Source organism: Aythya marila, assembly GCF_965140915.1.
Source record: "Aythya marila genome assembly, contig: HAP1_HAP1_SCAFFOLD_154, whole genome shotgun sequence".
NCBI lineage: Eukaryota > Metazoa > Chordata > Aves > Anseriformes > Anatidae > Aythya > Aythya marila.
Genome location: NW_028137218.1, coordinates 905,700 through 931,036, shown reverse-complemented (window position 1 = coordinate 931,036; position 25,337 = coordinate 905,700). Strand labels below are relative to the sequence as shown.

Sequence of the window (25,337 nt, the reverse complement as noted above, 5' to 3'; positions counted from 1 at the left end):
AGACCCACAAGGATTATCGAGTCCAACTCATTTCCAATGTCAGGAGAAGTTTTGGGGTGATTCACTTGATCCAGACTATGAAATTTCACTGGTTGAATAATTAATAATTTTCCCAGCCCCTTTCCCATTTCCTTGTGTTGCAGAGCTCTTCTTTGTCTGTGGAACACAAATAATGATCATATTTCTCTCTGGACTACCTTATCATCAGTAAAGCAAAGTAAGAGTAAAAATAAAAGGAAAACAAAATGAAAACTGTATCTCAGTCTGTAACGAGTCGCATTATCAGTGATATGCAGAGGACAGTAACTATATTGCTTCTGAAAAACACCCAGACATCACTTTCCACACAGCATCCTTCAGCATCTGATTCCTCATGCTGTAGATGAGGGGGTTCACTGCTGGAGTCAACACTGAGTACAGAACTGCCAGTAAAATATTCAGGGATGAGGAGGACATGGATGGGGGTCTCAAGTAGGCAAATGTGCCAGTGCTGATGTACAGGGAGACCACAGTCAGGTGAGGGAGGCAAGTGAAAAAGGCTTTATGCCGTCCAGGTTCAGAAGATATCCTCAGCACAGCCCTGAAGATCTGTACATAGGAGTAAAGAATGAAAGGAAAACACACTAAAAGTGAACATGCAGTGAAAACAATAAGCCCAGCTTCTCTGAGGTACACATCTGAGCAGGAGAGCTTGAGGATCTGGGGAATTTCACAGAAGAACTGGTCCACAGCATTGCCTTGGCAGAATGGTAACAAAAATGTATTGGCAGTGTGCAGCACAGCATGGAGAAAGCCACTGCCCCAGGCAGCTACTGCCATGTTGACACAAGTTTTGCCGTTTATGATGGTCCCGTAGTGCAGGGGTTTGCAGATGGCAACATAGCGGTCATAGGCCATGACGGTGAGAAGATAAAACTCTGCTGGAATAAAAACAGCAAACATAAAGACCTGTGCAGCACATCCCGATAAGGAGATGGTATTGGTGTCCCAGAGGGAGTTGGCCATGGCTTTGGGGACAGTGATGGAGATGGATCCCATGTCAATGAGGGCAAGGTTGAGGAGGAAGAAGTACATGGGGGTGTGGAGGTGGTGGTCACAGGCTACGGCTGTGAGGATGAGGCCGTTGCCCAGGAGGGCAGCCAGGTAGATGCCCAGGAAGAGCGCGAAGTGCAGGAGCTGCAGCTGGCGTGTGTCTGCAAATGGCAGGAGGAGGAACTCGTTGGGGAAGCTGCTGTTGGACATTTGTTGCGTCTGGGCATGGTTGCCTGCCCATGGAGAAATAGACAGTGACAAGTTAGAGAGAGTTTTCTGAGCAAAACCTAATCCGTATTTCACAGAACCCTCCTCATCAAAACTGCATCCTCAACATATCTTCATCAGAAGAAGATTTGCTCCTGTCTTGAGCCCTAGGTTTCTCTGACTAAGGGTGCCATAGAGACCATGCAGATCCTCTGTAGACTCAGCAGGAGTCAGTAGTGCCATACAGTACATGGTAAAGAGTACCAGGGATGGATCTCAGGTGTCCACTACCCAGAGGCATCTCCCTATTTACAGGTGCTGAGAAGGACATCCAACAATGCCACAAGAAACAATGAAGGTTGTGTTGGTGCTGTCTGTAGGCTAAAGAGTGTGGAGTGAAATTGTGAGGTTCCTCAAAGACCTAGAGGTTCCTTTCATTGTAATGCTCTATGAGTTTCAGTCCTTTCTACAAACCTGACAACACCATTATCATCCCGACTTCCCTCCAAATGCGGGAAGAGTAAAGCAGAGACGTCAGATAGTGCCTTTCCTTCAGGCAGAGGAGGTGTTGTTCTTCCCTTTCAAGAATCTCCCCTGAAGATGTCCTGTGGGTGCTGTGGATCTCTGAGCAGCCTGCTCCAGACAGCAGCCTCTGGGCACCAGCAGGACCCTGACCTGTTCTGCCCTGCCTTGGGGGTTCCTTCCACCCACAGCTTCTCCTCGCAGCACCCTGGGCAGTTCCCTGGGCAGGCTGAGTGCTGAGCATGGCAGGTGGAAGAGACCCTGACCTGCCACACACTCCCTGGGGCACAGCAGGGACCCTGCTCTGCACCACAGCCCTGACCACCTCTGCCTGCACCCTGGCTGCACAGCCTGCAGCCAGCCCCGTGAGAAGAAACCCTCATGCCCTTTCCCTTTGACAGTTTAGGGAGGTAATCCCTGCTCTGAAAGTTTTCACTCCCCTCTTACACAAAGAAACTCTGAGATTCCTTCTTAAAGATCCCATAGGCTGTGGGATTTGACAGCAAATCTGGAGATGGCACCAGGAACAACAGCTGTGCTGCCCTGCAGCCAGAGACTTACCCTGTTCAGGGCTGTGAAGATTTCTCCCGCACTGAGCTCTCAGCATCCCCCCTCCACACTGCCTTTAACATCTCCCTCCCTTCTCTCAGCCGCCCTTGTCCCCTGCAGGCAGTGCCCCCAGCCCTGCTGCGCTGTGCAGAGGAGCTGCTCCTGGGCAGAGCTGTCTCTCTGCAGCACAGGGAGCTCTTGACAAGTCCCTGGGCCTCCAGGGGATTCAACATGGAAACACACTGAAGTAAACATTTATGTTGCTTCCCTCCAGTGGAGAGGGAGCACTGTCCTTCTTCATTTCAGAAGAGGTATGATGTCCAAGAATCACTTTTCCATATCCTGTTTTTAGGCAGAACACCCAGGCAAGGACAGGGAGTTATCTGTCTTCCCCCTGTTGAGGAAAGGGTTTCAGCTGAGTCAAACCAAGCAACTCATACCTTGTTTGCAGTTCAGAGGCTAGAAGGGGGCTTAGCTGACTCTCCCATGCCTTACAGAAGACCACAGGAGTTGGGATTCCTCTTGCCTAGGTTCAGGTGGGCACAAACCAGGCAGCTCTATGTAAGCTGCTTGTCTCAGTTCCCAGCATATTGAATGGAGACAGAGACCAGGAGGGAGCTGTTCAGATGCAGACACCAGGTGACATTGGAGGTGCCATGGTGACATTTGAGTGATGTTTCAAGTGTCAAATTCCTCCGGGCCATAAACAAAGATTTTATTGATGCATGTCCAACATAATATAGCTATAGCCATTGCTCAACAGCAAAGAAATAAAAGGCAAGCTATGACTTGGCTGCCATCACTGAAAGGTGCTGGGACCACTCCCATGACTAGTGTGCTGCAATGACTGGCTTCAGGCTCGTCAGAAGGGACAGGCAGCACAGAACGAGTGGTGGCATGGCTCTCTATATTAGAGAGGGTTTTGGTGTTGTAGAACTCAAGACTAAGAATGATAACGTTGAGTCCCAGTGGGATAGGGTCAGTGGGAAGGCCATCCTGCTGGGGTCTCTTATAGATCGCCAAACCAGGATGAGGAGATGGATGAGGCATTCTAAAAGCAGCTGGCAAAAGTTGCACAATCACCAGCACTTGTTCTTGTGGAGGTCTTCAACTTCAGAGACATATCCTGGAAATACAGTACAAAATACAAATACAAATACAAACACTAATACAAAAAGAGTAAGCAGTCTAGGAGGTTCCTGGAGAGCATGGAAGATAGCTTCCTGACTCATCTGGTTAGTGAGCCTACCAGGGGAGGTGCCCTGCTAGACCTTCTGTTCACAAACAAGAGAAGGACTGGTGGGAGATGTGTGGTCAGGAGCTGTCTTGGGCAGGGTGACCATGAAATGGTAGAGTTCTCTATTCTTGGCAAAGTCAGAAGGGGGATCAGTAAAACTGTTTTCTTGGACTTCCGGAGGGCAGACTCTGAGCTGTTCAGGACACTGGTTGGCAGAGTCTGTTGGGAGGCAGTTCTGAAGGGCAGAGGAGTCCAGGAAGACTGGGCACTCTTCAAGAAGGAAATCTTAATGGCTCAGGAGCAGTCCGTCAGCACATGCCCAAAGACAAGCCGGTGTGGAAGAAGACTGGCTTGGCTGAACAGAGAGTTGTGGCTAGAGCTCAGGTAGAAAAAGAGAGTTTATGACATTTGGAAAAGAGGACAGGCCACTTAGGAGGAGGCTCAGTATTAGGGCCAGTTCTCTTTAATATCTTTACCAATGCAGTCTGTATCAGTCCATGGCAAATGGCAGGACTGTGTTTCCACCCCTGGGGCAGTTGATTCCAGGTGTATTGGACACCCCTGAAGTGAAAGAGAACTGTGGTCTTCACAGTGCTCTCAAAGGGATGGATAAAAATGCATTAGTGATATCCATTGTGGCATAGTACAAGGGAAAGGAGATATATTCTCTTTATGATGTAGGACCTCTTGGAAAAGTTTCTCCCTTGCCTTCTCTTGGAGTTGGTGAGCCCCTTGAGAAAATTTCTCCACAGACAAGACAGAAGCCCATAGAAAAGAAGAGAGACTTTCTTCATACTACTGGAGTTGACTAGCCAATTCATCCACCGTAGGTTTCACCTGACTTTCAGCATTGTTTTCTCTTGTTTAGAGGAGCAACTGATACTGGCATAGGCTGGTTCTCTGGCCCAGACATGGGGGCATCACATTGGTTGGATTAGCTGCAGGGCCTGTCACAGATGGAGTGTCACAGGAGCCGGAGTGGCTGCAGGGCTTGTTACAGGGTTGGAGTCGCTGATGGACCTGTCACAAGAGTTGTTGTGGCTACAGGGCCTGTTTCAGGTGTTGTAGTGCCTGCAGAACCCATCACAGGAGTTGCTGTGGCTGAAGTGCCTTTCAGAGGAGTTGTAGTGGCTGCCGGGACTGTCACAGTAGTTGGAGTGGCTGCAGGACCTTTGGCATGTGTTGGAGTGGTTGCAGGGCATAACACAGGGGTTGAAGTGGCATTAATTGAGGCTCAGTAAGCAGAGGTTAACTCCCAGCATGTTGGTTTGTGTCTCTTTGGAATGGCGGTGGTGATCACACTACTTTTTCAAGGGTTTCTCTAGATTTTTTGGATTCTGCACTTGTTCAGGGGTGAATTTCCAAAGCATTGGAGGCGTTCACAGCTATAGGTACCTGCCCATATCCTCCCTCAATCCCTGCCACTCCAAACTCTCCTGCCTCTGGACAGATCTCTGGATGGCATTCTTAAATAATTGTCTGATGTTAAACAAAAGCTGAAACACATTAACGAGACATAACAAGAGGAACATGCTGGTTTGACCGTCCCAAGGAAACTCAAAGCTTTGCAGAGCTATTGGGAGTATCCTGGAAGAGAAGGGGGAGATGAAGGAGAAAGGGAGAGTTAACAAGTGGGGAAAAGCGTCCACCTCTTGTCCTCTCCATGTCCCTGTCTACCAGTTCTGGGGGCTGAGTATCAGACGAACAACTGGTGCTGCTGCTAAAGACTGAGGGAAAGAAAGCATTAAATACCTCAGCCTTTACCTCATCTCTTGTCACTATGTTTACCCCACCTACAATAAAGGATGAAGATTTTCCTTAATCCTCCTTTGAAGTATTTCTATAAACAGTTTTGATTGTCTTTGACAGTAATAGATGGATTGAGCTCCAGCTGGGCTTTGACACTTCTAATTTTTGTCCCTGCACTGTATCATAACATTTAGGACACAGCTCTGGACAAAATGACAACACGCATGACAAGGAAGCACAGGAAAGGTGGAACCTGGCAGCCTGCAGTCCCTTACCCTTCTGAGACTGTTGCAATTCCATTCAGCTGGTTACCTCTGTATTATCCAAACTTGCCTGCAACTCCTGATGCTGATCTCTTGTCAGAGATAGCACAATCACAGGAAGGTTGAACCATCTGCCTGCAGACATTAACAGCTGACAGAATGGAGCGTCAGTGTGGGAGAGCCATGAGAAACTGCATGAATATGCCTACAGAAATCTCTTGACATTTACAAGAAGAGTCTAGTCCTGCACCAGTGGAAGAGGAGCCCCACACATCAGGGCAGACCATGACCCTGCTGAGTGAGCAGTGCCCAGGAGGAAGAGGAGGGCCTGGGCACCACCATGGATGCCATACGAGCAGTGGTGCCTGCTCACCACGAACCCGGCCAGATTCCTACAGAGCTGCCTTACAAGGAGCATGGCCACCAAGAAAATCTCAAGTACCAGACTCATCTCAGATCTGGTGAGACACCGCATGGAAGAGGGCCTACAGCCAGCAGGGAAAGAGGTGCAGGCGTGAGAGTCCCAAGGACTGCATGGGGTCGAGAGGAACAAGGGCTGTAGCAAGGATGAAAGTCCAAAGACGACCAAGTTCTTTGTGTCCATGGCTATGGCTGTTGTCAGTGTCACTGAAGCCTATGGGGAGACAGCTTATCGCTAAAGTGCCAGGGCCTCATTGCCTCCTCACACCCAGCCATGAACCAGGCAGAGGTTGTACCACTGTCCTGCACTTGGCAATGCACATCCCCATCTCCTGCTGTCGTGGGAAGAGCCCTGAGCAATGTCTTAAGGGAAAGGATCTCCCTTCCCAGAGGCCAGGGGTCAAGGCTCAGCTTTTGTGCTTGGTGAAACATATCCAGTTTTTTTCCAAAGATCAGTGTCATTTTCACATTGCCTTTGTCTCCTTGGCCTCACTGCCTCCAAAGTTTGGCTCTAACGAGCTCCAAGGGAGGCTATGTCAATCCTGGCCCTCAGGGGGAAACTCCAGAAAACTTGCATCTGACTTGGAGTTCTTAAGAGAGTTCTTCACTTTCCACTCAGTGCCTGAGATTCATGGGCTCATCAGCAAAGCCACCAGAGGGGTGATTCCAATGCCTTGGTCTGGGCCTGTGCTGCTGAGCTGGGCCAGGCTCCTGGGACAGAGAGAGCTCCCGGCAAGAGGGCCCTGGTGCAGAGAGACAGCTCTGCCCAGGAGCACCTCCTCTGCACAGTGCAGCAGGGCTGGGGGCTCTCACCACAGGTGGCACGGGGAGAGGACAGAAGGAGAGAGGGGCTGAAGGCAGTTGGGAGTGGGAGAATGCTGAGAGCTGACTGCAGGAGAAATCTCCGCAAGTAAGTCTCTGGCTGCAGGGCCATGCAGCTGCAGGTCCAGGAAGGGTCTCCTGCAGGTCCAGGAAGGGTCTCCTGCTGGGTCTTGTTTCTGGGAGGGCAGTGGGCAATGCAGTAGGCTTTGAGAGTCCTGATGGGTTTTACTGCAAGGGGAGGAAGTCTGGCAGAAGCCCCTCGGAGTGCCCTAAGCCAGGTGCCCCCAGTCAGCCCAGAACACCCTGCCCTGGCTGGCCATGCAGAGCTCAGATGAGGAGAAGCCCCCAGGCTCCTTCTAGCTGAGAGCTTCTCCTGGAGACAAGGTGAGGATTTGGTCCAGCTGCACTCGGACTGGGGCTTCTCTGCTCTAAGCTGTCTCCAGTTTCTTCTCAGGAAAACAACTGAGTGGGATTGTGTTCCAGCTTACAGAGGGGTAATACAGGGCAGCTGAGAGCAGGACTGGTTGGCACGTCTGCTCTGCTCAGTCTTCACCAAGGCACAGTCCTGGCACACACAGGGTTTCACTGAGAGTGTACGTGACCTGTCAGGGCATTCAACCATCTCATACATCTCCTAAGCATTATAAGGGCAACACAAACCAATAAAATATCTGCAGCTCTGCTCATCATTCAGATGAGGTGTTTGCAACAGCACTGCAAAGCTCATGTCTTATTTGTGGACTGAACATGAGTTTCCCTTACTCTCCTCTTTCATTTCCAGTTTTTCTCATTTAATTCTGCTTTATTTTTTTTTTCCCTTCTTCTCCTCTTCAACAGACAACTGGGTCCAATGTCAGCAAATGCCCAACATCAGCTCTGTGAGTGAGTTCCTCCTGCTTGCATTTGCAGACACGAGCGAGCTGCAGCTCCTGCACTTCGGGCTCTTCCTGGGCATCTACCTGGCTGCCCTCCTGGGCAACGGCCTCATCCTCACCGCTGTAGCCTGTGACCACCACCTCCACACCCCCACGTACTTCTTCCTCCTCAACCTTGCCCTCCTCGACCTGGGCACTATTACCACCACTGTCCCCAAAGCCATGGCCAATTCCCTCTGGGACACCAGGGCCATCTCCTATCAAGGATGTGCTGCACAGGTCTTGCTTTTTCTTTTCTTTCTCACAGCAGAGTATTCCATGCTTACTGTCATGGCCTATGACCGCTACATTGCCATCTGCAAGCCCCTGCACTACGGGAGCCTCCTGGGCAGCAGAGCTTGTGCCCAGATGGCAGCAGCTGCCTGGGGCAGTGGCTTTCTCAATGCTGTCCTGCACATGGCCAGTACATTTTCCCTGCCCCTCTGCCAAGGCAATGTTGTAGACCAGTTCTTCTGTGAAATCCCCCAGATCCTCAAGCTCTCCTGTTCAGATGCCTACCTCAGAGAAGTTGGGGCTCTTGCGTTTAGTTTTTCTTTAGCATTTGGGTGTTTTGTTTTCATTGTGGTGTCCTATGTGCAGATCTTCAGGGCTGTGCTGAGGATGCCCTCTGAGCAGGGCCGACACAAAGCCTTTTCCATGTGCCTCCCTCACCTGGCCGTGGTCTCCCTCTTTGTCAGTACGGCCTTTTTTGCCTACCTGAAGCCACCCTCCATCTCTTCCCCATCCCTGGACCTCGTGCTGTCACTTCTGTACTCGGTGGTACCTCCAGCAGTGAACCCCCTCATCTACAGCATGAGGAACCAGGAGCTCAAAGATGCAGTGAGAATACTGTTTCTATATGTGCTTCTCAAGCATAAGTAATGATACCATAATTGTGATCAGTATCATATCATTTTTCTCATTAGCAACATTAACATAATATAACCATTAATAATAACCCTGTCAAGATATTTGAGAAACTGACGTGCCAATTTTCATATTATTTTCTGCATTATTAGTTTAATAAATTTTGATATTGGTTTAAACGGCCTTATTATTTATATGTATACTTCCTCTTAATTAATTTGACTAAATCTTCTAATTTACCTATAAAACTAGGTTTCCAGTGTACATAAAGACAATAAAGAATCCATCAGAAATTCATCGATCTCAGCTGCTGTCTCTTCCCATCCCCTCTGGAGCTGGGAGAGCAGCCCCAGCACACAGGAGGGGCTCAGGGCCAAGAGCCCAGCTGCCACACGAAGGAGCAGCCCCGGTGGCCCTTGGGGCTACTCCTCACTGCCCGCTGGGCTCTGCCTCCCTGCTGCATTCAGGTCAGGGCTGCTGCTTCCCTGGAACCATGGCCATGGCCAGCAGCAGGATGTGGCCTTTTCACTGCTGCTCTCTTTTGGCTTCCACATTGTTCCTCTGTGCTCTTGCATTTCTCTTAGCCCTCAGATCTCATGCACCTTGGTGACAGTCCTGTTGTCTCTGCAGTGGCATCCCTGTGGCTGCAGGCAGCAGCAGGCAATGTGCAGCCCTGGGTCACAGCTGGCCTCCCTGCTAGCACCACAGTAACAAAAGGGGCTGCTCAGGGCAAACCCAGAAGCCTGGACACCTCTTGCAAAGCTGCTGTAAGACATACAGCCAGGGAGTTACTCCCTGCTTCCCTGTTTTCTGGGATTTTTCCCGGAGTGAAGGACACAGGCTGAAAGTCCCAGCATGGTCTGTGAGGAACCAAGGGCTGGACCAAGAGCTCCCTTTGTGGTGGCACATGCCCAAGCAGACAACAACTGGTCTTGGACTCATCTACATTGGAATGTGTCCCTGCAGTGGGGCAGATAGCCAATGCCTGCCTGGAGAAGAATCTGGAGCTGCCAGATGGAAGGGGAACCCAGGGAAAGTGTGCTTATTGGATAGTGATTAGAACCTCATAAAAGGAGTAACCAAGAAGAGTCTGGGAAAGGAAAAGGAAAATGTGAGGTGTCCAGGGGCTAAGGAAGACTCTGCAATTCCTGCTGAGGTGGTGAAGAGCCAGCAGGTGAAGGCCCATAAGAGTAATTGAGGACGCCCTCCTTGAAGCCTGCCTCATGGGCCAGGTCTGGTATAGCACTCACCTCCCCTTTGTGCCCTTAGAGACATCCCATGGCCCTACCAAGCATGGCCCTATAGTTCTGAGCCATCAGGGGAGCTGGAAAGGGGCTGAGCAGCAGAGATCCCCATGGAGTTGGGTCTGATGACCACCTGGAGCAGAATGGGTGTGGCGGAGTCCTCCAGGGGACCCTGGGCGCCAAAGCCCCCTGGATCTGCAGAGCAGAATCACCAGCTCAGGACCTTCCAATTTCCTGAGCCATGGCTCGTCCCGGCCCGGGGGCTGCTGGGGAGGCCCAGAGCCACCTTTGTCCCAGCAGCTGTGGTGGCCATGCCCAGAGCCCTACAGCAGGCTGCGGTGGGAACTGCCCTGGGGTTAGCCCATACTGGGCTGATGGCCTGGGATGCTGGGGTGGGCTGGGAAGAGGGCAGGGTGGTGGGGGGAGGTGGGCAGGGGCTAGGCTGCGATAGGCAGTGCCTGGCAGAGGGCAACAGCAGCATCAGGGAGCGGTGGGAGCATGCAGGGGAGGGCTCCCAGCAGGGCTTGGTGCTGCAGAGCCAGGGATGCGCGAAAGGAGCCCAGAGCTGCAGGGGCAGGGGAGAGGAGGCCGCTCTGGGCCTTTGCTGGCCTGGGCAGAGCAGGAAGGGGGCCCAGGGCATTCGTCCCCTCACCATGGCCTGCCAGAACCTGCAAGGTGGTCATGGAGCGTCCAGGGCCAGGCTCTGCACTGTGGCAGTGAGTCCTGCCTGTCCTCGTCCTGCCATGCTCTGTGCGGTGGCTGTAGCAGAGGAGACCCCTAGCCAGTCCCTGCATGAGCCTCTGCCCCCCGCTTTGCCCCAGCCCTCTCCAGCACCTTCCTTGCTGCTCTCTGATGCACAACAGGACCTCCCAGTGCATGCCAGCCAGCACATCTGCTGAGGGCCAGTGCAGCTGCTGCAGGGGCAGGAAGCTCAGCATGGCACATGCAGTCACCTGGGCCTGGGCCTGCCTATCCCCTTGGCCTCGGCCCCAGCCTTGTCTCTGCTGGCAGGAGCTCTCTTGGCATACACTTCCTGGCCTCCCCTCACCTGCACACAGCTGCTGCCCACTCAGGCTGCTGGCACAAACATGTCCTCACAAGCAGCACCACCCCTTGGGCTGCTTCTCCTGGCATCCCCCACCCCACTGCCTTGACTCCTTGTCTCTGCTGGGCCCCCTCAGTGACACCCAAATTTGTCCCTTGGTTGTTGGCTCCATCTGTCCTGCCCCACAGGATGGTATATATGGGGTGGGACATATTACTGTTACATGTGGAAGTGTTTTTGTAATCCTAATTTGTGATGTCACAAAACTACAGTTCCTTCACCAGTGATCTACATCCTTCTTCAGGTGAATTTTCAGGATCTCTATTCATCATAGGAGAAGAAATACTGATGGTCATGAGCACTTGCATTTCATTGCTTTCTCCATCATGGCGTACTCCCTCATCTTCCAGGCACTTCCACCCATCTTGAATAAACAATCCCTGTTGAATGTCCCCTTTCCAGCTGCCTGTCGGGACCTATGCACTTCCCATGGTTCTCCTGTTTTGCCCCCCCTTACTCATTCAGACTGCTCTCACTGACCCAGTTTCTGCTTTGAGCTTCATTGAGTTCAAGCTTGCCCATCGATTAGCAGTTCTGCCTAATTGTTTCTGTAGCAAGCTCCTCATCATTTATCATTGAATTAAGATCATATGGAATCATATGGAATCATACTAATCTTAATACCTATAAATCTGACTGGAGACATATAAGATGAGGTGCTTGCTTTGCTGTTTGGAAAATTGCTGCATGTTTTCTTGTTGTTTGTTTTAAAATAAGGAAAAACCCTTCTGTGTGTAGACAGGTCTCTAAGGAAAGCAGGTGGGAGCTGGTGCAAAGGGGCTGTAACATCCAGCTGCAGACTTCAGTGCAGAAGTGTGGTGTAAGGGAAAGTGATACAAGCACCAGGTGGCCAATGAGAGAAATGTCAGGGTTGGGGTGGTGAGGAGCAAGGTTGTCCATGCACTGTCAGGCCTCAAGACTCTGCTTTTCCTCCCTATGGACGTCTCCATAGGAGAAGCCCTGGGTTAATATCAATTGAAGAAAGATGCTCAATACTGAAATGCAACAATATTCATCCTTCCAAATGATAAAAGATTTGTATTAGTTGCTTTTTGAAATCTTCCTCCTCAACTACATTATGAAAGCTTCCCAATTAGTTGTCCAAGTCTTGAAGACTTGAATAAAACTATGGAAGACATATGGTTCCTTAGGTGTTTCTGCCTTTTAATGAGTTCCATGGTGGATTTTGGTGCTCAGTCTGTGAACATCAGGTACTGAGAGGAGAATGATGCAATTGCTTGAGCAAGTAAAGTCAGAAGGAAAAGTTGAAGTGACTTGGAGTATTAATGGGCCCCACTGAGGGCTGTTACCAGGAGATTCTCCTCAGGGACTTGTTAGGACAGATAATTGGAGGCCATGATTACAGATAGGCAAAGCACTGTGCTGAGAAAAGTCTGGGTTTGCTGTGCTGAAGTAAAAGGGCCAGGTCCTGATTCCAGCCACTAGAAGGGAATGTCCTGCACTCCCGTGTCTGGCTCTGGTCTCTTTCTGGGGGTTTGTGAGGTGTGGTGGGCAGTGTGATGCCTCAAGAAGAACAGTGGTATGACACCTTCCTGCCTCTGCACAGGGTCTCAAGAAAGCAATGAGCCCCCTTGCAATGACTATATTTCATCTCCTTAGAAGCTCTATCCAAGGGGACAAAAAAGTCAGGGCTGCTGGGGCCTTCCCTTCTTGCCAGCACCCACCTCTTTGTCCTCTCCAGACTTTCCTATGCTGCCCCACACTTTGTCCTATTTCCCTGATGGCTGCAGACACCCATCTCTGTTCACCACCTTGCTCTCATCCTGGCATTTCTCTGGTTTCACCAATGTCTTGTCAACCCTCTCCAGCTGTTCCTTGAAACACAAAACTGATCAAAGTGTCTGATCAAAGACACTCTTTGGGTGACCTCTAGCACCACAGCACGACTCTTTGAGGGACATTTTGCCTTCTTCATGGCCAATGCCAACCTTCCAAGGTGCATTTTCTGGCAGGTTTTTCTCTCCTGCTCTTTCCTACTAATAAAGAAAGTTCCAACTGAGTGGAAACCACTCCTAAAGTAGGCATCCCAACCCATTGGCCTTCTTGCGGCCTGTCAGCCAACCAGACAGATGTCACCTCACCAGCATCTTCCAAGCCATGGGCCTGCTGCTGGCCTTGCAGCTTCTTGTTTAGACACACCCAAGCCTTGTGCCTGCTGCTGTCCAGTTGTGTACTCAAACAGAAGGGACAGGACAACCCACATTCAGGCCTTCTTTCTGTCTGGGTCCTCCTGGGTATGTGGGCAGAGTGGATCCCACAGTCAGCATGCCAAACAGGTGCCTTCTGCTGACCTACCAGGACCATTGGCAGATATCAGCTGAAAAGTACAGATCCCAGGTAGAAGTGTGACCTGTCAGCTACTTCAGACAGAAGTGACCTCAGAGCCCCTTTCTGTGACACGTTCTTGTTGCTGCCCTATCAACTGCAGAGACAGAAGTGACTTCACAGTCACTGCCACAGGCCAATTCCTCCTGCTGGTTCAGGACATCCTGAGGCAGAACTGAGCTCATCAGAGCATTCCCACCCATATTCTCCTTGTGGCCTACAAGCTGATCAAATCCATGGCCCCTCACATTCATTCATGCCATGTGACTGCACAGCAATCTCATGGTTCCTGCCCTGCCACAAGGGAACAAGAACCTAAACTTAAGGGTTAGGAAAAGGGTTAAGGGTGAGCAGGTTAATGCACAGGAAGACAGGCTTTGGATGATAGTTGTTCATGAATGGCATTAGGGACTGTGGTAAACCTTTCTGGGTGAGAGATTAAACACATGTTTAGTGGGAGGGTTTGGTGTTCTGCTTGTGGTGTCAGGTCTGTGGTTAGGGTATGGGCAAGCTGTTTGTTTGAGGGTTTTGTTTAGGTCTACAAGAATACCAGGGTTAAACAGAGCATTTCAATGCTATTGTTAAGTGCAGGGATCAGGGTGAGCAAGAGAGGAAAGGTAATGGAAAGGGGTAATGGACTAATTTTGGCTAATTTTGGAAAAATTAGAGCAGTGGATTCCTGTAAGGGTGTAGAGTGGCACTGAGATTTGGATATTAATATAACAGATTAAAAAAGGGTAATGGTCTCACATGACTGCTTTAAGTCAGCTTTATGGTGGGATCAACATTACCTGAATATTCTTACTTCTCCAAAATCGTTACCTTCTGCTATCCAAGCTCCTCTTTCTTCCCCCAAATCTCACATCTCTCCTGGCCAGGTTCTCCCTGCCTTCCCCATATCAGTCATCTTCTTAGGGGCAGCTTTCTGATGGCTTTCATGAAATCAGAGTATCTGTCTCACCTCTGTTGGCCACTCTGTTCCCGAGAAAGAAGCAGCTCCTAAGGCAGCATGGAGAAGGACACAAAAGCTGTCAGAGCACCCTGCACAATGTGCCCAGCAGCTCTGCAACACCACAAAAGTGCACTTCCTGCCTACATGTTTTGGTTCCAGAATGATTCCTATGGACCCAGGGTAACTTTTTCCCTTCACTCATGAAGGCTTTGTGATCCCCCAGACATCTCAGAGGCAGTGGCCTCTTCTGTGTCAAAAACTGAAAGCAGTCCTGAAGGATGAATGAGTCAAAAGCCAAAACCTCTGACACGACAACACATCTTCAAGACCTCTTCCTCTACGAGGCCTATCAGGTACTTAGGAAGAGAGGATCTCACAGACTATTTGTAAAGCAGGTGCATCTGCTGGCCTATTATGGAGACCAGCAGATGTGAGTACAGATCCCAGCCAGAAGTCAAGGGATGACCTGTCAGCTGCTTCAGAAAGAAGTCAACTCTGAGGCTGTTTAACAGCCATTCACTGCCTACTGAACTTAGAGCTTCTGAGGTACCACTGCCCTCGTAATGCCACACGTACAAAACAGCCTGTTCTTGGACAAGAATCTGCCCAAGCTGAAGTGAGTTTGTTGTGATTCTTCAAGCCCATGGCATTGCTGCTGGACTCCCAGCCTCTCTGACGCACAGGATCCAGTTCCATGCCACTCCTGTGTGGTGCTAGGGCAGGAGGGAGCTTGCAGGCAATGTTCCAGCCCCCTGTCTGTTGGTGCTCTCTCAGCTCCTTGTGCAGAGTGAAGATCACGTTATTATTCAGAAGCCATGTGCCTGAAGCTGGCCTAGAAGACACTCAGGGGAAGTGCCCTCCCAGCCCCAGCCCCAGCTCCAGCCACAGCTGGGGGTGCTGCTCTGCAGAGCAAGGGGCCTGTAGTGCCCAGAGTATGGGGGCACTATGCAAGGTCATGCTGGGCAGTCTGGGAGGCAGACCCAGCTCACAGGGTCACTGCCATTGCCCCAGGACTGCAACAAGTCACTCACCAGACTCCTTTGGTGGGGCTGCTGTGTGCCTGGGGGCTGCAGAGCTCTCCTCTGCCTGCTCACACCAGATTGAGCACTTGAGCCCTAGTCAGTCCACCTTGGACAGGCTGACGCTCTGCGGTTGTCTCCCAGGCTCATATTGTCCGTGCAGATCACCTGGGCTCTCCTGGAAGCTCCTGGCTCCCTCCAGGAAAAAAAAAAATAATAATAATAATAAAAAAAAAAAAGGGGGGGGAAAAAACCTCATGTACCATCAGCACCATCATGTTCCGTGGAGCCTGAGTGTCTAGGAAATAGAAATATTCATCAGGTGCATGGCCACTAGCAACTAACAGGGAACTGCCTGTCCCTGCCTGCAGTCCCAGCACAGCCCCACAGCAGCACTAGCACCAAGCTCCAGGAGCAGCCGGGCCTGACCCCACCAGCAGGGCTCAGCAGGAGAGGGCGGCAGTGGCAAGAGAGCAGCTCTGCATGTACCAACCACTTGTGCTCCCTGGCCGTGCTTCTGGGACGGGGCTCTTTTCCTCAGCAGTCCTGCACACAGGCACTGCCCCTGCAGATCCAGACTAAGTCTCAGAGGAAGGATGTCAAAGAAGGCAGTGCAAGCTCCTTTCTTTTGTTTATATTCACAGAGAGCCTGGCTCGTTGTGTGCAGGGTTTTTGAACTATGCTCAACAAGTAGATAATGAAATGGAAATGGGATGAATAATACAATTTTAATGTGCAAAATTAGCTGAATTAAAAATAAGAAAAAGTTGTAATAAACATACACACACACACAGAGAATACTGACCATTCCTGTAATAACTGACATTATCACAGAACCATAGAATCACAGAATCATCATCAACACATGCACCTAATTTGGTGTCATCTGCAAACTTACTGAGGGTGCACTCGATTCCCTCATTCAGAGCTTTGATAAAGATATTAAAGAGAACTGGCCCTAATACTGAGCCCTGGGGGATGGCACTAGTGACCAGCCTCCAACTAGATTTAACTCCATTCATCACAAGTCTTTGGGCCTGGCTACCCAGACAGTTTTTAACCCAATGAAGAGTACACCAGTCCAAGCCATAAGCAGCAAGTTTCTTGAGGAGAATTCTGCAGGAAACAGTGTGGAAAGCCTTACTGAAGTCAAGGTAGACCACATCCACAGCCTTTCCCTCATCCACTAGGCACGTCGCATTGTCATAGAAAGTGATCTTTCTATTAGTGACCAAAGAACCCTGCCATTCTCAAACCTTTAACTAAGTCACTGTTTCTATTGTCGCAGATTCTGTTGGAACCATTCTGTTACATTGGTTGATGATTACATGTTGATTCAATGCACTTACAAACCTTACCATCTAACTTTGCTATTTACCTTCAAAGTATAAAATAAATCATAAATGTCTGCTGCATTCAAGTTGTGTAAAGTCTGATTTGTGACACCCCCCCAGGAGCTAGAGAAAGCCCCTCGGGCACATGCCTGGAGTGCTCCTTCTGCAAGCAGCAATCCATCCCCTGGGAGTTTGCCCGAGCAGAGAAAGTCACCCAAAGACTTGCTTTCAGGAGACTTTGCAGTCCTCTCCTGCTCTGCACATCCCTTTCCAACAGGTTAGCAGCTGGTCCCAAGACAGTAGGAAACAGCCCTTCCTGCCTTGGTCATTTGCAAAGCCAGCTTCCCCAGCAATGGAAATTTAGCAAGTCTGTTGACAACGCTGAGCTGTGTGGTGCCGTTGACACGCTGGAGGGAAGGGATGCCATCCAGGGGGAACTTAACAGGCTTGAGAGGTGGGCCTGTGCAATTGTCATGAAGTTCATCAAGGCCAAGTGCAAGGTCCTGCTCCTGGCTCAGGGCAATCCCAAATATCAGTACTGAGTGGACAATGAGCAGATTGAGAGCAGCCCTGCAGAGAAGGACTTGAGAGTACTGGTGGATGAGAAGCTTGACATGAGCCATCAGTGTGTACTTACAGCCCAGAAAGCCAACCAAATCCTGGGATGCATCAAAAGCAATGTGACCAGCAGGTTGAGGGGGTGATTCTCTCCCTCTACTCAGCTCTCAAGAGACCCCATCTGGAGTACTGCATCCAGTTCTGTGGCTCAAGCACAACAGATGAGTTAGACCTAGGACAGGACTTCTGGTGTGAGTCCAGAGAACGGCCCCAGAAATGATCAGAGGGCTGGAACACCTCTCCCAAGAAGACAAGCTGAGAGGGTCAGGCTTGTTTAGCCTAGAGAAGAGAAGACTCTGGGGGACACCTTCTTCGGGCCTTCCAAAAAGGGGACTTATAAGAAACATGGGGAAACTCTTTACCAGGTTGTGCAGTGATAGAAGAAAGTGTAATAGTTTTCACTTGAAGGAGGGGAGGTTTAAATTAGAAATAAGAAAGGATTTCTTTACTCTGAGGGTAGTGAGGTACTGGAACAGGTTGCCCAGAGAAGTGGTGGATGTCCCATCCCTGGAAGTGTTCAAGGCCAGGTTGGATGGGGCTGCGAGCAACCTGATCTAGAGGGAGGTGTCCCTGCTCATGGCACGGTAGTTGGAACTGGGTTATCTCTGAGGTCCCTTCCAACTCAAAGCATTCCATTATTCTATGATTTTGGAAGATTATGCACCTCGAATGAGTGTCATAAGGCCTAAAAGAAAGCATATCTTATTCTGATCTTAAAGGAAGACAAGAAGGAGAATCTATGTCACAGAGAAAGTGATAGAGTCCATAGTCCTGGAACTACTTCCCTACAAGGGATGGACAAGAATGTGATTGGGAGTAGTCAGCAGAAATTTACAGAGAGGAAAATGCACTGAATGCAGCCTTCCGCTGTCATCAGGTGGTAGAGGCTGTAGATGAAGGGAGAGTAGAGTAAGTTGTCTGTCCTAACCTTAGGAAAGTTTCTGTCACTTTCATAACACCCATATAAACAAGATGATGAAGTAGTGAGCATATACATGTAGGTAGAAAGCAAGGTTGATTAGGATCAGGAGTTGGACTTGATGATCCTTATGGGTCCCTTCCAACTCGGGATATTCTATGATTCTATGATTTCATGATTAAAAACTCACAGACTTCCTGACTTCAGACTTCCTGCAATATTTCTGAGAACTTTTCTGTAGTTTTCTTGCACCCATTTTACTCTAGGTTCCCATGGGTCAGATCCTCATTTTGGGAATTACCTCACTCACCAGGTAACCTTGAGGAGCAGGGATTACAAACACCAGAAAGGCCTCAAAACACGGGATGCTCACGCACACTAATTCCACAGTTCAGCCTCTTGTCCCCTGTGTCAGAAGGGACCTCTGGAGGTGTCCACTACCATCACCTTTTCTGATCAGTGATAGCTTCACAGGTAGATCAGGTTAGTCAGTGCTTTCTACAGCTGGGTATTGAAAATCTCAGGGCCCATGACCCAGTGCTGATCCATCGTCTTGGTTGCTGTTCTGCCAGTATAGACACTGATGCCAACAGAAGGATGGAGCTGGTCAAATTTCAAAGATCAGCTCCCCTTGGGCTGTGGGGAATGGCTGTCTCCATGCTTCCCACATGTTTTCCCCAAGCTGTTGCTACTGCTGTGCAGAACAAACGAGCTGTGGTTCTGTACCAGACAGAGGTACTTCACGAAGGGGGAAATGAATCACTCCTAAATTTCCCTTCCCTCTGCCCGCTGGCTGCCACTCTCTTCTGAGACTGCAGAGTCCCTGTGAATACCTGGCTTTAGTTCTTTCTCTGTGGCTGAGCCCATGGTGGGAGATCTCTCACTTTCAGAGGGGCTGCAGTCACTGCCCACCCCAGGCTCTGCTGTCCGTGGAGGTACCCTGGGCTCTGCAGGCAGTTCCAGATTCCCCTCCTGAAGGACATCACCTATGGGTCACACGGGGAACAGCCCTGGCTATGTAATATAATAATTTGCTGCCTCTGCTGTCAGCAGAGTTCCATGGGAGAGTTTAAATCTAGCCCTCTGACAGGTAGCATATATGACAATGAGCCACTCCTTCCTGAACTGAAACAGGAACAGATCCTTGTGGGGAGCAATTCTTTGGGCCTATTCTTGACATTGGTTTGAGAAGGAAATCCTAGCCTTCAGTCAGTACACTCTGGTGATTCTGTTTTATTATGGAGATGTTATGCGGGAGTCTTCACTGAGTCTTCACAGTGCTAGACGCACACTTCTACAGCCTCCACATGGGACAGAAGAGGTTCATAGTGGGGGGGGAGGAGGGGAAGGGAATCCAAACAAGAACAACAAGAAAAAGAAAAACACCACCACCACCACCAAAAAGGAATATTAAAAATAATGAGAACAACCAAAACACAAGCCTGGAAGGGGTTGTACTGGGATTCATTATGGGAAAGTGAAGGAATCTTTATGAGTATTGAAAAATATCCATGAAATCAGTTTCTTAACTGCATCCTTGAGCTCCTGGTTCCTCATGCTGTAGATGAGGGGGTTCACTGCTGCAGGTACCACCGAGTACAGAACTGCCAGCAAAAGGTTGAGGGATGAGGAAGAGATGGACGGGGTCTTCAGGTAGGCAAATGTGGCAGTACTAAGAAACAGGGAGACCACAGCCAGGTGAGGGAGGCACGTGGAAAAGGCTTTGTGCCGTCCTTGCTGTGAGGGGATCCTCAGCACAGCCCTGAAGATCTGCACATAGGACACCACTAGGAAAACAAAACACCCCAAAAAAAAACAGGCACTACCCACAAGAAGCCCAACTTCTCTGAGGTAGGCATTTGAGCAGGAGAGCTTGAGGATCTGGGGAATTTCACAGAAGAACTGATCCAGGGCATTGCCTTGGCAGAGGGGAAGGGAAAAGGTATTGGCAGTGTGCAGCACAGCATAGAAAAAAGTACAGCCCCAAACAGCTGCTATCATGTTGACACAAGTTCTGCTGTCCATTATTGTCCCGTAGTGCAGGGGTTTGCAGATGGCAACATAGCGGTCATAAGCCATGATGGTTAGAAGATAAAACTCTGCTGCGACAAAGACAACAAAGAAAAAAAACTGAGCAGCACAACCTGCATAGGAAATGGTCGTGGTGTCCCACAGGGAATTGGCCATGGCTTTGGGAACAGTGGTGGAGATGGATCCCAGGTCGAGGAGAGCAAGGTTGAAGAGGAAGAAGTACATGGGGGTGTGGAGGTGGTGGTCGCAGGCTATGGCTGTGAGGATGAGGCTGTTGCCCAGGAGGGCAGCCAGGTAGATGCCCAGGAAGAGCCCGAAGTGCAGGAGCTGCAGCTCACGTGTGTCTGCAAATGGCAGAAGGAGGAACTCAGTGGGTAAAGTGCTGTTGGACATTTGCAGCCTCAGGGCATGGTTGCCTGTCCATGGAGGAAAAGACAGAGACATGTTAGACAGACTTCTCTCAAAGTTCAAAATTCATGTCTTTTCTCAGAGAATTCACCCTTCCCTGAGCCTTATGAGTCTGCTTATTCTCCAGCTCTGTCAACCCAATGACACCATGCCTGACAGTTTAAAATGAAGTTTGGGCACCTTGTTCCTAGGAAGAAACCCTGAGGAAGTTCTTGTCAGAAGAGAAGATTACATCCCCCTGTATCCCAGACAAAGAGAGTAGGAGGACCACACACAGGTGGAGAAATAAGAAAGAATACCAAAATGCTCCAACCCACTGCCACAGAGAAAGGAAGGCGGCCATGCAGGGAAGCCTTAACCTTACCAAGCTTGCATGCCACCTATGGAAGTGACACTGCAGGGAAGGCATTCTTAGCCTCAACATTGTTTATCACACTGCAGGACACAGGCTCCTCTCCTGTTCTGGAGGTCCAGTTGAGGAGGAGGTGTCTCATGCCCTAAAGCCCCAGAGGACAGAGGCTGTGCTGGGTGTCAGAGGAGAGCAGGGGGTTGCTGCAGAGAAGGGGCCTGCACTGCAGGCCTGGCAGGGAGTGCCTGAATCCCCCTTCCCTTGGCATTTTGGGCAGCAGCTCCCTCTTCCCTCCCTGCCGAGGACTCTGATGCCTGGAGCTGTCCCTTCTGGCAGCTCCTTCCCTGTTCCCACATCTCCTCCCTGCCATTGCTCACAGACCCTATCCCAACTGACACCTCCTGTCCCAGAGAACTGTCCAGGGATATCTCTTCATGTTCAGCAGATGTACAGCAGCTCTGACCTGTCCTAAGAGCCCTCCAGTGCAGGAAATTGAAAGTAGAGACCCAGGAGAACTTCTTCCCTACTTCTAGTGCAGGCATTTCTCTTCCCTTTCAGGAATCTCCCTGAAAGATTCCCTGGGGATGTTGTGGAGCTGTAACCAGCCTGCCCAGGCAGCCTCTGAGCACCAGAAGGATGCAGCTCCTGCCCTTCCCTGCTGCGGGAGCTCCTTCCAACTGCAGCTTCTCCCCGCAGTGTCCTGGGCAGCTCCCCGGGCAGGCTGAGTGCTGAGCCTGGCAGGCAGCAGAGGCCCTGCCCCAGCACACAGCCCCTGGGGCACACCAGGGACCCTGCTCTGTACCACAGCCCTGGCCACCCCTGCCTGCACCCTGGCTGCACAGCCTGCATCCAGCCCTGTGAGAAGGAACCCTCAAGTCCTGTCCCTCTGACAGCTGTGGCAGGGAATCCCTGCTTTGGACCTTGTTATTCTCATCTAATCCAAAGAAGCTCTGAGAGTTGCCCTGAAAGCTCCACAGGCTGTAGGATTTGTCTGCAAATCTGGAGATGGCACCAGGAACAACAGCTGTGCTGCCCTGCAGCCACAGACTTACCCTGTTCAGGGCTATGAAGATTTCTCCCGCACTGAGCTCTCAGCATCCCCCCTCCACACTGCCTTTAACATCTCCCTCCCTTCTCTCAGACACCCTTGTCCCCTGCAGGCAGTGCCCCCAGCCCTGCTGCTGTGCTGTGCAGAGGAGCTGCTCCTGGGCAGAGCTGTCTCTCTACAGCACTGCCCGCTTGCCAGGAGCTCCCCTTGGCCTCAGGAGGCTGGCCCAGCTTAACAGCACAGGGAGCTCTTGACACGTCCCTGGGCCTCCAGGGGAATCCAGCCTGAAGCAGACTGAAATGATCACTAATATTATTTCCGTCCACGGAGGAAAGAAACTCTTTTCCAGCACTATTGTACCTCATATCTGAAAAAGTATTTGTTCCACGAGTGACCTTTTTCTGCAGAGCTGCTCTCGATGATTTCTTCTCCCAGTCTGTACTCATGGCTGAGGTTGCCCTGGTCCAGGTGCAGAATCTTGCATTTGGACTTGTTGAACATCATTATGTTAACATTGGGCCCACTTCCCAAGCTTGTCCAGCTCCCTTTGAATGGCTTCTCTTCCTTCTGTTCAATCAACTGCACTCTCAGCTTGATGTCATCTGCAAACTTGCTGATGGTGCACTCAATCCCACTGTCCATTTCATTGATAAAGATTTTCAATAGTCCCAGTCCCTGGAGAGACCCCCGAGGTAAACCTCTCTTCACCTGCCTCCAACTTGGAGATGGAGTTAAATGACCACCACTCTCTTGGTGTGACCTTCAAGCCAATTCCTTACCCACTGAGCGGTCCAACCCTCAAGCAATTCAAGAAACTCCTAGAGCATGTTGAGGGTAAGTTTCTGGTCCAGACATTTGGACCAGGATGGATTCTCCAATTTGGAGACCAGGATGTCATGTGGGACCATGTCAAATGCCTTACAGAAGTCCATGTAGATGGCATCAGTCAGTCTTCTTTTGTCAACTGATGCAGTCAGTTCATTGTAGAAAACCAGCAGATTGGTCAGGCACGATTTGCCTTTAGTGAAGCCATTCTGGCTGTCTTGGATCACGTCTTTGTTTCTCTTTTTCTTGCACCTGCCTTGATATTGCTTCGAGGAGGATCTTTCCCAAGATCTTGTCAGGCACAGAGGTGGGGCTCATCAGTCTGTAGTTCCCCGCGTCCTTTTTCTACCCTTTCTAAAAATGGGAATGATGTTTCCCTTTTCCCAGTCACCTGACTGCATGACCTTTTTAAATATGATGGCTAGAATCTTGGCCACTGCATCAGCCAGTTCCTTCAGGACCCTGGGATGCAAGTCATCAGGCCCCATAGACTTGTATGTCTTTACTTTCATCAGGTGGTCTCAAACTTGCTCTTCACTTACAGCGGGTGAGACTTGACTCCCTCAGCCTCCATTTACAGGTTCAAGGAAAAGAAAGACTTGGGAAGCCTGACTGGCAGTGAAGACCAAGGCAAAGATATTGTTGAGTACCTCAACCTTCTCCATATCTGCTATTACCAGTTCACCCTTCTCATCCGTCAGAAGGGACACACTCTCTTTCACCTTTCTTTTCTGGCCAATGTACCTCTAGAATCCCTTCCTGTCATTCTTTGCATCCCTTGCCAAGTTCAGTTCTATCTGTGCCTTGGCTTTCCTGATCCCATCCCTGTATATCCAGACTGCATCTCTGTACTCTTCCCTGGCCACGTGTCTCCATTTCCACTGCCTGTGCATTTCCTTCTTGTGCCTCAGTTTGACCATCAGGTCCTTGCTGAGCTGCCCCAGTTGTCTGCCCTCCCTGCCCACCTTCTTATGCAGGAGGATGGAGAGTTTCTAAGCTCTAAGGAGAACATTCTTAAAGAGTTGCCAGCTCTGTTCAGCTTCTTTGTCCCTAAGGACAGTATTCCAGGGGATCTCGTCCACAAGGTCTTTAAGTAGCTTGAGGTTGGCTCTTCAGAAGTTCAGGGTCCTGACTTTGTTCTTTGCCAGGCCCACATTCCTTGAGATCACAAACTCAATGAGGACAATCCAATCTTAACCTCTTTCATGAGTTTGTCAGCACTAGTGAGCACCGGTGCCAGTAACACTTCTCTAGTTGCTCTGTATACCTGGACTGGGAACTTATCCTCAATGCTCTCTAAGTGTCTCCTGAATTGCTTACAGCATGTTTTGTAGCTTTTCCATCAGACACCCGAGTAGTTGAATTCCCCCATCAGGATGAGAGCATGCAAGCATGGCACTTCTTGTAGTTGAAGCATGAAGGCCTCATCCACAAGCTCTTCTTGATCAGGTAACCTGGAGAAGACCCCAATCACAAGGTGTCTTTTATTGGTGCAGTCTTTAACTTTTGCCTACAAGCTCTTGACCTGTCCATGGTTGTTTCTCAGAGGCATCTCTTTGCAATCAATCCTTTCCCTAACATACAGGGCAATACTCCCTCCCCTGCTTCGCTGTCTCTCTCTTCTGAAGAGAATCACAGAATCACAGAATCACAGAATTTTCTAGGTTGGAAGAGACCTCAAGGTCATCGAGTCCAACCTCTGACCTAACGCTAACAGTCCCCACTAAACCATATCCCTAAGCTCTACATCTAAACGTCTTTTAAAGACCTCCAGGGATGGTGACTCCACCACTTCCCTGGGCAGCCTGTTCCAGTGCCTCACAACCCTTTCAGTGAAGAAGTTCTTCCTAAAGAAGAACTAGAGCTTGTAACCCTCAGTGCTTCCAGTTGTGTGAACCGTCCCACCACATTTCCATGAGAGCAGTTAGGTCATATTTGTCTAATTGCATCATGGTTTCCTTCGGCAACCATGAGATGGTGGAGCTGATTCAGAGGGGAGGGTGGTATAGCTCACAAATAGCAAGCTCAAAATCTTGGCCGTCAGGAGAGCCGTCTTTGGCCTCCTCACCTATCTGCATGGAAGAATCCTGTGAGTTTAGGAAAGCTATAACCTACCTGTAATTGAACTTGGCCAAGGATTTCAAAGGCAGTAAGAAGGGCTTCTGAAAGTATATAGGTGGCAAAAGGAAGGCTCCAGAAAATGTGGACCCACTGCTGAATGAGGCCCAATACCAGTTGAAATGAGACATGGAAAAAGTTGAGGTACTGAATTCCTTCTTCACCTCAGTCATTACTGGCAAGACTGACCTTCAGGAATCCCAGGTCACAGAGAACGTAGGAAGGTCTGGGGCATGGGCACTTGGAGGGAGTGGATCAGGTCAGGGCATACTTGACAAAATGGGATATATACAAGTCTATGGATTGCCTGACAAATCTGTGATATCTGACAAATCGTCTGGACTTCTACAAAAGGGTTACAGAACTGGGGAACAGAGGAAGGACTAACATCATCTACCTGGAACTGTGGAAATCATTTGATGCTGTCCCCCATGATATC

At 50.0% G+C, this 25,337-nt stretch overlaps 1 protein-coding gene and 1 pseudogene across 2 annotated transcripts; one reads left to right on the top strand and one right to left on the bottom strand.

Annotated features, from left to right (window-relative positions):
* Nucleotides 1–7,661: 7,661 nt before the first annotated feature.
* LOC309891065 (olfactory receptor 14C36-like) lies at nt 7,662–8,597 on the top strand (the record flags this gene model as incomplete). Its single annotated transcript, XM_082785451.1, has 1 exon — nt 7,662–8,597. The coding sequence occupies one exon, from the start codon at nt 7,662–7,664 to the stop codon at nt 8,595–8,597; it is 936 nt and encodes a 311-aa protein (XP_082641577.1).
* A 10,989-nt stretch (nt 8,598–19,586) lies between these two features.
* On the bottom strand, nt 19,587–20,574 carry LOC309891064 (olfactory receptor 14C36-like; annotated as a pseudogene). Its single transcript has one exon. The product of its transcript is annotated as an olfactory receptor 14C36-like (transcript).
* Between the last annotated feature and the right edge of the window lie 4,763 nt (nt 20,575–25,337).